Source organism: Sciurus vulgaris (genome assembly GCF_902686455.1).
Source record: "Sciurus vulgaris genome assembly, chromosome: 3".
NCBI classification, from domain to species: domain Eukaryota; kingdom Metazoa; phylum Chordata; class Mammalia; order Rodentia; family Sciuridae; genus Sciurus; species Sciurus vulgaris.
The window spans coordinates 150,601,265-150,617,948 of NC_136463.1; the positions used below are offsets into that span (position 1 = coordinate 150,601,265).

The following is a 16,684-nucleotide window of genomic DNA, read 5'->3' on the forward strand; positions in this document are numbered from 1 at the left end:
CTGCTTTTCTGGGGAACACATTTCTAGTACTTTACATTGGTTGGATTGTGGGTTCACAGGTACTCCATTTCTCTCTCTCTTTCTCTCTCTCTCTCTCTCTCTCTGCTGAGGATTGATCCCAGGGAGCTCTCCCACAGCTATATCTTTTTATTTTTGAGACAGGGTCTCCTATGTTGCTAAGGCTGGCCTCCAACTAGCAATTCTGCTGCGTCAGTCTCCTAAATCGCTGGGATTACAGGCGAGTGCCACCGTGCCCATTTGTTTCATCCATTTTTAAAAAATTTGCATTGTAAATATGAGCCACTTAAATAAAGAACTTGGAATGTAGTTCAATGGCAGAGCGCTTGTCTAGCCCTGGGTTCAATCTCAGTACCGTAAGAAAAAAAGTATCAGTTAAATGGGGAGAGGGTAGATGTAAATCAAACACGAGAGTGTGTTATGAATTAGAGATTAATATTAATTCAATTCTGAACTCCTGAGGTTTCTCCTGCCCCCAAACTAGAGTCCTATTACTGAAAGCAAACTTGGAAAAACACTTCTTGAAGAATATCAAAACCATTTAAAAAAATTGTTAGTAACTCTTTTTGAGAAATAAATTTGAAAATTATTACTTCCTTATGTGTACAACAGCAATCCTGCATTCCACTTTCCTGAATCTCAATAAACTTTGGGAAGGATTTAGCAGATCACAAATCTACCTCTTTTTGATTCAGCAAATACTGTTCAGATAAAATATTTCTCCTACTTTTTCAGTCTTATTCTTCCCCCTTCTAAATTTATTTAGGTTCTGAGATAAAATTTACTTTGGTTTTTCAGATATGAACCAGTGCGTATGCAGAGGCCATACTCTGTGTCCTGCCTAGAAAGGGAAATAGATCCATGAGTGTAAAATCACAACTCAAAGCAGGGAGCTGAGGATGTTAAATTGCAAAGACTTATCTTTCATGATCTTCCCAACCCAGACCCTTTAAGCTGTTTTCCCGCGGACTTGCGCAGAGAAACCCACCGGCTCAGAGCCGGTGAAGAGTGGCCGCTAGGGCCGGGAGGCAGAGGGCCCGCGCGGAGGGCCAAATCCCATTGGTTTTCCGGGCGGAAGCGTCGCGCGGCCTGGCTGCGCATGCGCCCCTCACACGTGCATTCAGGACGCCGCCTCCACAGCTTAGGCCAGCTGGAACTATGCTGCGAATATCTGTCCTCAGGCTGCTGGGACGCACGGGGGCCGGCAGGGTCTCTCTCCTGGAGAGTTCTGGGCCACGCCACTACGGTTCAGGCTCTCAGTGTGCCTACGATGACGCTCGGGACACACGCGCCTACTTCACCACACCCATTTTCTATGTGAACGCGGCGCCGCACATCGGACATTTGTACTCGGCGCTCCTTGCGGACGCCCTGTGCCGCCACCGTCGCCTCCGAGTTCCCGGAACCGCCGCAACGCGATTCTCCACCGGTACCGACGAGCACGGCCTGAAGATTCAGCAGGCGGCAGCCACTGCGGGCGTGGCCCCTATTGAGCTATGCGATCGAGTCTCTGCCCAGTTTCAGCAACTTTTCCAGGAAGCTGGCATCTCCTCCACCGACTTCATCCGCACCACGGAGACCCGGCACCGAGTGGCCGTGCAGCACTTCTGGCGGGTGCTGAAGTCCCGGGGTCTGCTCTACAAAGGGCTTTATGAAGGTTGGTATTGCGCCTCTGACGAGTGCTTCCTTCCTGAGGCCAAGGTCACCCGGCAGCCGGACCCGTCGGGGGATTCGTGTCCTATATCTCTCGAGAGCGGACATCCTGTCTCCTGGACCAAGGAAGAAAACTATATTTTCAGGCTTTCTCAGTTCCGAGAGCCACTACAGCGGTGGCTGCGAAGCAACCCTCAGGCCATCACCCCGGAGCCGTTCTATCACACAGTCCTTCAATGGTTGGAGGAGGAGCTACCGGATCTGTCCGTTTCTCGTAGGAGTAGCCACCTGCACTGGGGCATTCCAGTTCCCGGGGACGATTCACAGACCATCTACGTATGGCTGGATGCCCTGGTCAACTACCTCACCATAATTGGCTACCCCAGTGTTGAGTTCAAATCTTGGTGGCCAACCGCATCTCATATAATAGGTAAGGACATTCTCAAGTTTCATGCCATCTATTGGCCTGCCCTCCTATTAGGCGCCGGATTGAGCCCACCACATCGCATCTATGTCCACTCCCACTGGACAGTATGTGGCCAAAAGATGTCCAAGAGCTTGGGCAACGTGGTGGATCCCAGGACTTGCCTTGATCGCTATACCGTGGATGGCTTCCGCTATTTTCTTCTTCGGCAGGGCGTTCCCAGCTGGGACTGTGACTACTACGATGAGAAGGTGGTTAAGTTGCTGGATTCTGAGCTGGCAGATGCCTTAGGAGGCCTTTTGAACCGATGCACTGCTAAAAGAATAAACCCTTCTGGAACCTACCCAGCCTTTTGCACTACCTGCTTCCCCAGTGAGCCAGGGTTGGTGGGACCATCAGTTCGTGCTCAGGCAGAAGATTATGCTCTCGTGAGTGCAATGGCGACTTTGCCCAAGCAAGTAGCAGACTACTATGATAACTTTCAGATATATAAGGCTCTGGAGGCAGTGTCCAGCTGTGTTCGGCAAACTAATGGTTTTGTCCAAAGGCATGCACCATGGAAATTGAACTGGGAGAACCCAGCGGATGCTCGCTGGCTGGGTACTGTGCTTCATGTGGCTTTGGAATGTTTGCGAGTCTTTGCAACTTTGCTTCAGCCGGTTACCCCAAACCTAGCTGACAAGCTGCTGTCCAGGCTGGGGGTCTCTGCCACAGAGAGAGGCCTTGGAGAACTCTATTTCTTGCCTCGATTCTATGGACATCCATGTCCTTTTGAAGGGAGGAGGCTGGGACCTGAAACTGGGCTTTTGTTTCCAAGACTGGACCAGTCCAGAGCTTGGCTGGTGAAAGCTCACAGGACATAAAAACTCATTTCTTACTGGCTGTGGTAAAAGCAATATGTTATTTTATTTTTCATTTCCAGGAAGGTTATGCTAGTGTTTTCTGAAATATTGCATCAGATGAGCACATAGGCCATGTGCCTGTGAACAGAGGTTTAGAACCTTTCAGGTGACTACCCCTTTCCCTCTTCTTCATTTATCCATGCCCATCAACCACTGTCTTTTGTGCACCAATGTGTTAAGGTGTCTCCAGGGGAAAGATGGGTAAGAGACAAAATTGCTGATATTATTTTCCCCATTATACCTCCTCCTAAACCAGTTATGTTATGTGCCAAACTACCTCTCATTACTTCTGCTTCTCAGGCCAATTAGTACAGTGACTCCTTTTATTGAGAGAGGGGTTGGAGGCTCCCAGCCTCAGCTTTTCTAAGCTAGCCTACTTTTTTAACATATTAGGTCTCCAGATTCTTTTAAAAACTAGATGATTTCCCCCCATACTCCTTCCCATTATTTAAATTCCTTTAACTAGAACCCCCTACTTGTACAAGTTGTTTTTTGTAACATTACAGTTTAACCAGTAGATGGCTCTGGTCTCACATTTAATTACTTAAGATTGAGGTTTCAGAATATTTAGAATAAGTTTTATGCTAATTTCACGCAGCTTTAAATTTTTATGCTTTTCCTGATGAGGAGATAAAGGATTTTTTTTTTTTTTTTTTTGTGGTGTTGGGGAGTAAACCAGGCCCTTGTGCACACTACTAGCACTCTACCACTGATAGCCCTTGACTTTCTTAAGAGATAACTATTTGCAACCACTGCTGTTTTAATAGCAATAAAAAATGATTTTTTTTTTTTTTTTTTGGTGGTACTGGAGACTTGTGCATGCTAGGCAAGTGCTCTATCACTGACCTATGTCCCCAGCTCTCATTTTTTTTTTTTTAAAGACTACTGAAAAATGACATTTTTTTTTTTTTTTTTTTTGATACCCGGGATTGAACCCAGAGGTGCTTAACCACTGAGCCACATACCCAACTCTTTTTATTTTGAGATAGGCCTTGCTAAGTTGCTGAGGCTGACTTTGAATTTGTGATCCTCCTGCCTCAGCCTCCTGAGTTGCTAAGATTACACGTGTGTGCCACCACCTTATTGGTAGGTTAATAAATAAATGTATAAAATTGTTTATATGACAAACTATAAAACTCTTGCAGTATTTGGTAAGTTAATTTTAAACTTTAATGCCAGGTTACAGGTATGACTAAATAATCTGTAGATATTTTAAGAGAGTAATGTTCTCTGCTTCTTATAGTCTTAATTTTGTTATCCACATAACTAATTTACCTCATATGATTTCTTGTTGGTCAATTAAGATAATACAGTGTAGAAATTGTATAGTTATAAATGTTAATCCGTTTACTTTCAAGTATTTGCTGTTAAATTCTTTTGCTGTTTTAACTTATTAAAGTTTAAAAGTTTATAAGTACCTTATTCAGATCTGTTCTGTTGCATTTGTTGAAGGTGATGGTGCAGGGGAAATGTTCAGTGCTCCAGGAATCTCATAGTGGATTTAGGGAATCTCCAAGGCTCCATAAGAGAACATCACAGAGAAGATATTAAGGTATCAATTTATACAGTGACTATAATATAGTAAGCCAGAGTTAATAGCTCAGGTCATTGGACAGCTGGGCTAAAATTCAACGTGAGAAATTGCCTTGGAATATCCATTCTGTGTATGGTAACAAGCAGAGAGGGCTCCTTCTGAAGTAAACTATTGTGCTGGAAGTTCCCCCAGGTTTATTTTAGGTGCCACCATTCAGCTCCAGATTATATTAATGATCAAGGTGAGGGATCCTGGCTACTTGGAAACACTGCTGAAGGCATTCTAAAGGTAGGAGGACTATTTCCACAAATGTTCCCTTTGGACTCCTTGTTCATAATTCTAGGCTTTAGTATTCTAGTTACATGGCTGGGATTACCAAGACATACTTCTGAGGTATAGAACAAAGTATAGTATCTCCCAGGGCTGGACAGAGCAGAGGAAAGATGTCATTTGTTTACATGAATGAAAGAAAACATTTGGAAAATCAATGAGATGATAATCTCTGCCTTTGTTAGTACTCTCATAGCATTGTTACAGTTCCTACAGTGCTTTGTCCCTCCTATAACACTGCCCCACAGGAATATACCAAAATGAATGTTTGAGAACCACAAGAGTAGTATTTGGAAGAAAATTCCTTATGGTAAAGGGATCTACAAGATGCCAAAGAAGGCACTAACAGTTCTAGAGTAAGAGGATTCTTAGAGCTAAGTTTATCTTCTCCCCAGAAGCACTATAGAGGTCAGGTATTCCTCGGCTGTCCTATTAGAAGAGTAATATGATGTCAGTAGACAATAGCTAAATATACTTATTCAATAAGTCCTCTCAGTAGGTTATTAAAAGGGAAGAATCCTATAGCTATGATTTTGCCAAATTTTCTAATTATTAGTAATAAGAGAACCAATGGTTTCTTATTTGTGTTCTCTCATTTACCTTTTTTTTTGGGTATCAGGGATTGAACTCAGGGGCACTGGACCTCTAAAGCCACACGCCCAGCTTTATTTTGTATTTTATTTTAGAGACAGGTTCTTTACTGAGTTGCTTAGTGCCTTGCTTTTGCTTAGGTTGGCTTTAAAACTTGTGATCCTCCTGTTTCAGCCTTCTGAGCCACTGGGATTACAGGCATGTGCCACCGAGTCTGGCCCTTATTTACTTTTCCTATCGGCTCCAAGAGGTATTATTCTATACCTCATATTCTATTAAACTGATAAAAAACTAGGCACAGATTAAGTCATTCGACTAGGATTATATAGTTTGTAAAATAGGAGAATGTAGACTGAAATGTGTCTCCATGCAGAGCCTCAGTTTCACCTTTAGCAACAATACCACAATCCCTGAATATATATGAGGGCATGTTTTAAGTATTGTGAGAAAGAGAAATAGTATAATTTGATCAAAAGATCTGAGGATAAAAAGTATAAATAAGAACTCTTAATTGAAATACATTAGCGTTTCAAGAGAAGGAATTTGTTTCCTGACAGACTGTGAAACAGATGAATACCAAAACAGACACTTAAAAAAACTTACCTTTTTCTTGAAATATGGTGTATTTCACTTTTGCTTGCAGTTATTTCCTTTACATCCTAAACCTGCTTGTGTGTGTTCTTGCAAACTGTTAAATTTTATGATAACTGTAGAGTCTATAGTTGTTCCTTTTCCTTAGGGTTATTTTTATTATTTTCAAAATAGTGCTCCAAAATCTAGAATCCAGTATTTCTCTTCTAACTGAAAGTATGTTGTCATAAAGTCATGCAGTCTAAGTTATTTTGAAATATTTTACTAATTAATGCATTAAATACATATTTATCTCTAAACATGAATATTCAAGTTTATTTGAATCGACTAGTAACAAAGTCAGAGAATTTTATTAAAGTTCACAAACACTAAAACCTTTTCATTTCATTTCATACATACAGTTTTAATACAGATGAACTTATTAATAAGACTTATTTACTAACAATTTAAGTTCTATGACTTTACTGAACATTACTGTATTCTTACATCTTTCCTAACAAGCCTATAGAAACCAGATTAAATGCCCTTTGACTGCAGTTATTACCAAAGCAAATACCACCTTTATTAGCTAAAATGACACATATTAATTACTGATAAATTATACCTTGTATCATAGTTGAGACATCTTCTTACCTCCTCAAACTATAGACTTTATTATGAATTGCAGAAAGAATACCCAATGCTAAATTTCACATTATTTTATGAAATATAATTATTTTGTTGGACACGGGTTATATACGTTGAAGAAGTGTGATGAAACTTATTTTTATGTAGATCTCTTGGCTATATTATGTAAAATATACTTTAAAAAATACGTAAGGTATTGAAATCCTTGCCATATGGGAAGGCCAAGAAAACCTTAATTTTAATTCCATGTTTAAATAATTTCTTCAGGATTCTGTTTAAATGCAGACAACAAAGTCCTACAGTTAGTGAGACAGGGTGGACATTTTCAATTTTTTTATGCAGAGTAGGTTGTGACTTGTTGCAGAATCAGACTGATACATCATAAAAATGGCCCTATGTAGCATATTTTAGAATTATCTTTAGAAGCCGATTACTTACTAAAGTAATTTAAAGGCTTTTATAAAGTAAAGAGCCTTTAATCCTGGTAAACTGAAATTACTTTTTAACTTTTTTATATTTAAATTTCTATAAAACTTTCTATATATTTTAAATAAAATACAGAACTTTTTAGTACTAAGTTCTGTTTTATTTTTAACTCATTACTGGAATGTAATTAAAGTTACAACGTGTAAAAAGCCTACTGTAGTATTATAAAAGACTGTTAAGTACTAATATAAAATTAATTATTAAAAATATGTATGGTTGCACGAAAGCTGATGGTTGGATTTTCATGCCATTCAAAAGTTAGAAGGAGTGTTTTTTTGCTTGGAATAAAGGAAGTATTTTTAACAATTATGATATTGTCTGACCTAGTATAAAATAATAATGGTTACTTAATCCTCAAAATAGGAAGTTTTTTCTTATTTAATATTGTTCACATTAAATCAGCCTCCATAAGGTAGTTAATTCATATCAAATTTTAAATAAAACATTTTTTGGTTGTAACTGATGTCATAAAATTAGTTTTCTAGCTTAAGGAGAAATATATAGCACTTCTTCCTTTTTCCATAATCCAGGGAGATTATCTAAAGGTGGAGCTATCATATCTGTGGCATAAAAACTAATGTAAATGTATAACTATGTAGCTAAGTGTAAAAATTAGGAAATCAACGTGATCTCAGATGGAAAAACAGGAAAAATAGTGAAGACTTATTGTTTAACATTGAGAATAATGAGAACGGGGATAGCCAAGTTAAACCAAGTTATTAAAACCCATCATCAATAAATTTGTTGAGGTAGATGTTTAAATATTCAATATGTAAATATGTGTAAGTTTGAACTCAAGAGTTTTAAACACGTTTTTGGAAGATTATAACATAGCCAAAGCATAGACATAAAAATTTCTTTGGTAAACAGGACTGTTGCTGAGTTTACTTAGATACCATTAAAAAGATTTAATGTGTTATTTTATTTGAAAGCTATTTTCATGAACAGTTGGAAGGAGCCTGAGTAAAATATTACTAAGGTTAACTTTGCTAGACAGTATTGGGTATTTACATAGGGCAGAAAAAATTTACATGTATTATTAGTATCTTAAAAATTTTGCATAATAGATCAGATACTAATAAGGATTTTAGGAAATTCTCTTTTACATGTTGCTAAATATATGTTATAAAAAAGTGAATAGATATTGTGTAGTGTTCATTGCTGTGGTACCAAAGTTAGACGTGTTAAAAACAAAGATCCCAATATGATTAGCAAGAAACACATTGTAAGTATTAAACCACTCAAATTATTAATGAACACTTTAAATTATTCTTTAGATTTTTTTTCCAAAACACCAAAGGAAAAAAGATACATTTTTTAGGTAATACTTTTTAATATTTATTAAACATTTCCTTTATATACTGTCTTTTATAAACTGGTTGTTTCAGAACTATATGAAGCTAAGAATGAGGTTTTAGTTTCCATTTCTTTATTCATTTTTATATCATGACTTATAAAAAGGACCTTGATAATTAAAAGCCAAACATTGATCTTTTATAGTTATTAAAGCTGCTGTTTTTGTTATCATGGATATGTTACATTATCTTTAAAATAAGAAAAAGGTATCACAATTTAATCAGAGTAGTTTTGGGAGGGAGTTATATTAATATATTTTCATATTACATCTGTTCTATATTTTATAATCTAGAGAGAGAAAGTAATATTAATCTTCATAGAATTTAATGAAAGTAATGTGGAAGTAACAATACCTTTTTGTAAAGAACACAATTACCTAAAACAGATTAGCTAATGAAAACCCTTTAGTGTCTGTCAATCTTTTTGGAAGCAAACTCTCAGACTCTTAAAATTTACACAAGTTTTAGAATAAATATGTCTTGATGTATATTGAATAAGCTTGAATACTAAATATAGGATTAAAATGTATGCTTAAAAATACCAGATAAGCTGAGTATTAAATAGCTTGTTTCATGATATTTTGACCAGTACTTTAGTAACAGAATACTGACTGGGTCTCAAGACACAGCATGTTACTTTCAAAATAACTGCAGCAAAATGAAATTTTCTTAAATAGATGAAGTGACCTTAGCATGTGCCTGAATATTATTTAATATAACTAGGCATTACATTTTATTACTTGACTTAAATATTTTAGCTCAGAAACATTAGAATAATATAACCAAAAAATGTACATACCCATTATTTTTTTGAGACAGTATGAAATAACTATTCAAATTATTATTGTATTATCATCTTCCTGATATTATAAGAAAGCTTGCAAGCCAGTATTAGTTTGTGGTATAGACATGAAATTAAAATAGTGAAATTCTAGTATTGTACAATAAAATTTCACTAAATTCTAGAATAAATTTTCACACAATTTAATACTGCTTATTTCTATGACTTATTTTTATTGTTTTATTATTAATCTAATCTTCTATAAAAGGAATATAGTGTTTTTAACAGAAGAAAGTTGGGATATATGGCAAACAGGAAGCATTTAGAGAAAAGTTGGTGTGGCTGTTTTTAATTCAAAAAAGTTCTAGTTAGTGTGGCATTTTTAATTTGTAAAACCCAATTTTGTAACAACAGGCAATCATAAGTTCTTTGTATTAAAAAGTGAAATATGGGTAAGTTTTATTTCAGTTAAGGTTAATGTTTTAAAACCCTAGAAACTTCACTAAGGCCTGAATGAAAGATAAAAAGAACTACTGACATTGTCACTGTGTTTAAGAAATAGGTATCAAATGACATGATATAGTGATGCTTATATTTGCTAAGATGCTACAAAATCTCTTATATTTCCTGCATAAATGACAAAAGAGGGCCAGAAATAGCAAGATAATCTTTAAGTATAGAATAGTGTCAACTTTGGCTAGAGTAATTGGTATGAAACAAATGGTCACAGTATGACAGGTTTCTGAATATTTTATAATATGCAAATTATATTTTCAATGTATTAATGTCTCAATTTATAATATAAATCTATGGTTTTATCAAAACCATTTAATACAGGTAAACTATACATAAATCTAAATACAGGAAAACCAAAATAATGTGTAAGCTAGAATCTAGTACATTTTATCTCCCTAAAAAGATAGTGTTTTTAAAAATTATACTATATTACAACAAATGGTCTGTTGCTATGATTTTTTTGTATGTGCCATGGCTATGTCTATAAATATGAAACACCTGGAATAAAACTGAAAAATCCAAACAGCAAAGTTGTATATTGAGATTATCATGTTGGTAAGATAGCCAGATGATGACAAAATTTTTCAAACTTTAATCAAGATAATTGTCTTATAAATTTTCTTATATTTGGTGTAGGTTACAAACCTACATTAGTTATGTGTATGAAGAATTAATAAAGGAAACCATGATTTAATACTGCACCTCCAATATTCTGACTACTAAGATTTCTTTAATTCCCTTAAAAAAGCAAAAACATTTAACCTTAGCACATCCCAAATCCTCATTTGTTACTAGACCACATATGGGGCTAGTTATTTACTACTGTTGGACAAAATAGTTATTCAAGATTCTACTTAACAGAATCAGTAGAGGGAGGTGGAGTAATAATTGAATCCTCTGCTCTGAAATCTTTTCTAGGATGAAAGTGTGGGCTTCGAGAATATCGAGGTTTCAAACCTACAGATGAAGGTTGAGAAAAGCTTCTTCTCACAGAATGTAACCTTGGTTCCTATTAAGAGATTTAAAAAAAATTAGGGTTTTAATGCATTTTAAATGGCTCTAATTTTATAATTACTTAAGGGAAAGATTTAAAAACAGATTAATTGGGCCTGAATTCTGAGAAGGTGTGCTTTGGAAAATTCCCACTGAAAAGAGTAGGTTACTTTATAACTTGGTGCTGGATAGGGAGGCATCCTAAGGGCTATTCAGAGACTCACTACAAGTGAGTTGTGAACAGCTATATTCAATGATAATTCTAAATTACTAGATTATACTCCCTTTGTTTTGTCCCTAAACTTTGGTAAAGACTTGTTACAAAAAAGATTTATGTACTTATGGTATATAAAATTAGATTCAGAACTGATGGGCAAGAAAGCAACTATCCAGAGAAAAATCAGGGAATTATTAATATGCTACTTTATGTTATTAGAGTAATATTTTAATTATACTGCTAAGTAAAACATCCAACAAATAGACTATGTTCCAACTAATTTTTATTTGATCCACTACTGAACAGAGGGCTTGCCGGAGATTCTCATTTGCTTAAGATACTCAGAATAGGAAGTTTCGGCTAAGGTATCATCTAAGGATTACAAAATGCCTGCACTTCAGAGCACCAAGGAATAGCCAAATCATTTTGCCTAGAAATCTCACTATTTTCTTCTGCCTACTTTAAATGACCTGAGTTTGAATACTGAAATTCAAGAAGAATACAAGGCAGAGTTTGTTATAAAGTTGATCAAAACTTTTAAAGTAGCATAGGCCAAATCAACTGCCCAGCCTGCATCTGATAATAAAAATTGGATACAAATGTTTTACTACTCTTTAAAAACTTAACTTACTAACTTATGTGTAGTTATGGGAAATGAACTAATGTTTCTAAGATATAAAGCAAAACTCTGAAGAGTCATGATTATTTATATTTTTAATTTCTATGATATGGACACATAGATCACTCCTTTGACTTACCAAGACTTTGATCATATCTACTAACAATGAAACAACCTGCCAGTGCTAGAATAGGTAAATACAGGAATAAGTCATAAAAACAATGGGTGATTTTTAAAAATGGCATATCAGGCTTCAAGGATTAAAAATATTTTAAATTACATAATTACACAGAATTTATTGATGTCATGTCAAGATATTTGGTGAAGTTGTTTCCAACTCAAAAAGAAACAAATCATGAACTATTTTAATAATAAGATAAAGACATTTATCGAAATCAGTGTTGTAAGAATACTATTGTGAGAAAATTAACTCCTCCAATGACCTTAGGCTACAATTAGCTTTAAGCATGTTTACAATTTTTAAGCTAATAAATGGCTAAGAGCTATTTATATTAGAACTACATCATATTTTATCAGTATAAAAAGTGGCATGAGTCTAGAACCTCATTAGGATGTGATAAAAACAAATTCAAATAACCCTTTCTCCAAATAGCAAATACTACATGGAAGGTTTATACAAAGACTAATACATGCCTAGACTATAGATAATAGCAAGAAGAATGGAAAGAAAGAAAAACATTTGTTTATGCCAGTGGACTTCATGAATTCAAAAGTACTTAGAAATGTGCCATATTCCCAAGAATATGACACAGGCTAGTGGAGGGATTAAGATTTTTCTGGGATACTTCAGCAACTTTATGTCCTTCTTTCACCTTGTGATCCTTCTTACATTTCCCAGAGTACTGACTTATACAGTACTTTTGAAGAAAATTTTCATTGAGCCATCTAAAAAATTAATTTCTAAAGTAATTTTGATTTCTACTATTTGGTTAGGATACTGGTTCATACTTAGGTTACTTGATAAAAGATGATTAAGTAGGCTGGGGTTGTAGCTCAGTGGTAGATTACTTGCCTAGCATGTATGAGGCACTGGGTTTGAGTCTCAGCACCACATATAAATAAATACAATAAAGGTCCATGAAGAACTAAAAAAAATATATGCGTATATATGTATACACACATATATAAAAGATGATTAAGCAGTTTCATGTCTAATTTGTTTCCTTATTTTATTTGTTTTAATTAGTTTTATATTTGTTTCCTTATTTTAGGACTGAAATATTTTCTGATTTAGACTCCCAGTCACTTAAAAGACATTTGTTTTCTGGTTTTTTTTTGGGACACAATACCTTTATTTTGTTTATTTAGTTTATGTGGTGCTGGAGATCGAACCCAGGGCCTCACACATACTAGGTAAGCGCTCTACCACTGAGCCACAACCCCAGCCCATAGACATTTTATTTTAGTTATTAAATGAAAGATGGTCCTTTTCTTGGATGGGACAAAAATTATTTCTGAAAATTATTGTTTTTTTTTTTTTTTTTCTTTTTTTTTGTGGTGCTGGGGATCGAACCCAGGGCCTTGTGCTTATGAGGCAAGCACGCTACCAACTGAGCTATATCCTCAGCCCCAATTATTGTGTTTTTTAAGAATTTTCTTCTTACCCCTATCTACTACCCAGAAATTATTTTGTGTCCTAAGCAGTGACCATTTATTAGTTTTTAGAAATTCTGCCTCTTAATTGAATTGTCATCTTGGGCAGTTCTCTTAACCTAAGCTTCAGTTCTCTTATAACAATTGTTTATCTCAACATCATTACCCTATGTACATGTATATGTACATGTACATGTACATTTGTGTGATTACACAAATGGTGTGACTCTACTTCGTGTACAACCAGAGAAACGAAAGTTGTACCCTATTTGTGTAGAATTAATCAGAATTAAAAAATTGTTTATTTCACAAAAATATGGAGGGAATAAAATGAGATAATGCATGTGAAGTGCTTTTAAATTGTGAGGTACTATGTAAATTTAGGTGTTACTCTTGCCTTGAAATGATAAAAAGTAGGCAAAAGTGTTCTAGGCATGATTTTATAGCCATGAACACTAAAGATAATACAGTTTTTATAAGGAATATTATCATGGACTTTAAATAATCCTTATTGGATTTTCTGTAGAACTACCTATAATTATACAGCAAAATCTGTTAGTACAGGTTGTTAGCAAGATTTTAAGATTAATATCTTAAGACTGTTCCACAGTTTTAGACTGTTTCTTCATGTGTTAAGAATAATAGAATCTCTGAGATTCATTTGAGTCTTTATGATTCTCTTATTTCATGTTTACAACACAGAAAAAGAGGCTTATAGGCTTATATCTAAATATAATTTTGTCAATTTATATGGGCACTATATCAGTGACTAGAATGGAAAACATAATGTTTTTTTTTTTAAGTATTGGGGATTGAACCCAGGGGTGCTTTACCACTGAGCTACCATAAAGCTTTAAGGGTTAAGTATTAGAGAAGTTCAAGCCTAGTCTTATGGCTTAATCCTTTTCAGAGTATGCTTTTTGATTCTACTTTAATGTTAAATTTCAGTCAGCTTTCTCTATCTATAGGGGACTGGTCCTAGGTACTTCCAGAAGATACCAAAATCTGCAGATGTACGAGTATCTTATAAAAAATGACATACTATTTGTATATAACTTACACATATCCTCTCATATGCTTTTAAGCCATTTCTAGATTGCTTAGAATACTTAGTACAAGTACAATGTAAATGCTGTGCAAATAGTTGTTATACTGTATTGTTTAGGGAATAATGTCAAGAAAAAAAGCATCTGTATATGTTCATTACCAACGCATTTTATTATTTTAAATTTGCAGTTGATTGAATCTTTAGATGCAAAGCCTGTGGATACAGAGGTCCAAATGTATTTTGTAATGTATTAATTTTACATTCCAATTCCTTGAGACATTGTATTTTTGTATTTGTTGTATTATCAGAATTTTATTTATGAAAAATAGTTTTTGAATATAATGATTTTGTAGGTTTATTACTATGGCAAACTTCATTGATCAATAAACATATCAAAAATTCTATGACTTTAGTTATTTTTGGTGCCTCCTTTCAGTCTTACATATCCTGATTTGAATGCTAAGTATATTACTCCAATTAAGAACTTGGAGCAGAGATTAGCAAAATCAAGAACTCTACAAGGAGAGGAAGTAAAAGCAAAACTTGACATAACTGATAAAACATTAGAGGACATTGTTTATAGGTAATGGCCTTGATTCTATAAAGATAATCAAATTCATGTCAAGTCTGCTGCTTATCTGTGCAGGTAGGAGCAAGATTCAAGAGGAAGTATGTGCTGGAGAATGAGGACTCCTAATCCTGAGTTCATATGATGATATTTTAGAGAAGAGTAAACTAATAATCATATTGGAACTTGACAAGTCTCAGAACATGTAATTGTCTTTGAGAAAAGATGGAGTTACCTGGGTGGGTGGTACTTATCTACAATCCTAGCCACTTAGGAGGTTGAGGCAGGAGGATCACAAGTTCCAGGTCAGCCTGAGTAACTTAGAAAAGCGAGACCTTGTCCCCAAAAAGAAAAGAAAAGGAAAGAAAAGGCAGGGAGTGAGGAGGTGGGGGGATATAGCTCAGTGGCACAGTACCCCTAGGTTCAATGCCAAGTACTACAAAAAGATGGAATTATATTAATACCTATGACCCTTCAGACAGACCCTAATTACAAGTCTGTCTTACTGTAACAGAACAAACTACTGTACTACTAATAAAAAAGATTCTTTTGGAAGTACATGTCCTGAGATTAAACAGTAAAAACTAGTGTCAGTTACCTTCACTTAGAATGTAGGAAGATTTCTGAAGAACGTTTAATTAAATAGATCAACCAGAGGATTTATATGAAGAAATGACCTTTAGGATTAATTCTGGACATTTCCCCAAATCATTTAGAAGAAAACAAGGGAAAGTGAATTCTCTGTATACCTCTGTAATAGGTATACAAAATTTAACTAAAGGGGACAGTGATTTAGAACATGATTTTTCAAGAGGCAAGAGGGTAGATTAAATGGGTTGTATGGTAGTAGGTTTATATTCCAAATCAGAGTCTTTAAAGAAGTTAACTTAGGAAAATTCTGTCCAAAAACCAAACACATCATCTTTTCCTAAGCTTTCCAATATTTTTTCATATCATAGCACCAGAAAATGATAATATTCACACGGCACATGGGCTAACAAGGAAGTCTGCCTGCACTGGGAAACAACCAAATATTTTACCAGATTCTTAATTATTAAGATAATAAAGTCATTTATTTCCTGGGGAGTGGATGGATGAACTTAAATATATGATGTTTTAAAGACCATCAAGGCAGACAGAAATAGTTATTCCAGTTCTATAGGAAAGCATCAGTTAAACATTTGATGTGGTGAGAGCTAAATCTTAAGAAGGAAGTTAGAATTTTCTTTTTCTCATAAATCAGATATTGTTCAGTTTTTTTCCAACTAGAAATAGGTCCACAAAATTCTGATCTATTACTTACATATGGGGATTTATCAGTTGCTTGCTTGATACTTTATAGAAAGAAATGGGATGATATCTGTTATAAAAAACCAAAACCCCACCTGTTAAAAGATTAGAACCTGAGGTTGTGGTTGTAGCTAGTGGTAGAGCACCTGTCTAGTACATGTGAGGCACTGAGTTTGATCCTTAGCACCACATAAAAACAAATAAAGATATTGTGTCCACATACAACTAAAAAAAATTTTAAAAAATTAGAACCTTCTCTAGCCTGAGATTACCAGTCCAGACACCTAAAATTGGTGCCACACTGCTTGTTAATGAGTTAATATTACAATGATTGTCTGTTCTAATTAATATACATTTTCCCTGCTATCCTGTTTATATTTAGACATACATGTATACATACATGTGTGTGTGTGTGTGTGTGTGTGTGAATGATAAAAGAAAGCTCCAATCACTCAGGCATTTCTATAAAGGGACTTTAGATTACCACAAGCCTGAAGTTTCAGGTGATCCAGATTATATTCAACTGG

At 35.0% G+C, this 16,684-nt stretch overlaps 1 protein-coding gene and 1 long non-coding RNA gene across 2 annotated transcripts; both read left to right on the plus strand.

The window, feature by feature from the left end:
- Positions 1 to 1,036: 1,036 nt before the first annotated feature.
- MARS2 (methionyl-tRNA synthetase 2, mitochondrial) lies at positions 1,037 to 3,772 on the plus strand. The gene has a single exon (XM_079134899.1). It carries the CDS (start codon positions 1,177 to 1,179, stop codon positions 2,956 to 2,958), a length of 1,782 nt encoding a protein of 593 aa, XP_078991025.1. The 5' UTR covers positions 1,037 to 1,176; the 3' UTR covers positions 2,959 to 3,772.
- Positions 3,773 to 3,869: 97 nt separating this feature from the next.
- Positions 3,870 to 13,142, plus strand: LOC306656967. The gene is made up of 3 exons (XR_013762686.1): positions 3,870 to 4,083; positions 4,450 to 4,549; positions 10,727 to 13,142. It is a non-coding gene; the product is annotated as an uncharacterized lncRNA (long non-coding RNA).
- The last annotated feature ends 3,542 nt before the right edge of the window (positions 13,143 to 16,684 follow it).

Excerpts from the sequence above, each read along its gene's own strand:
- MARS2 (XM_079134899.1), top strand. The coding sequence starts at position 1,177 with ATGCTGCGAATATCTGTCCTCAGGCTGCTGGGACGCACGGGGGCCGGC.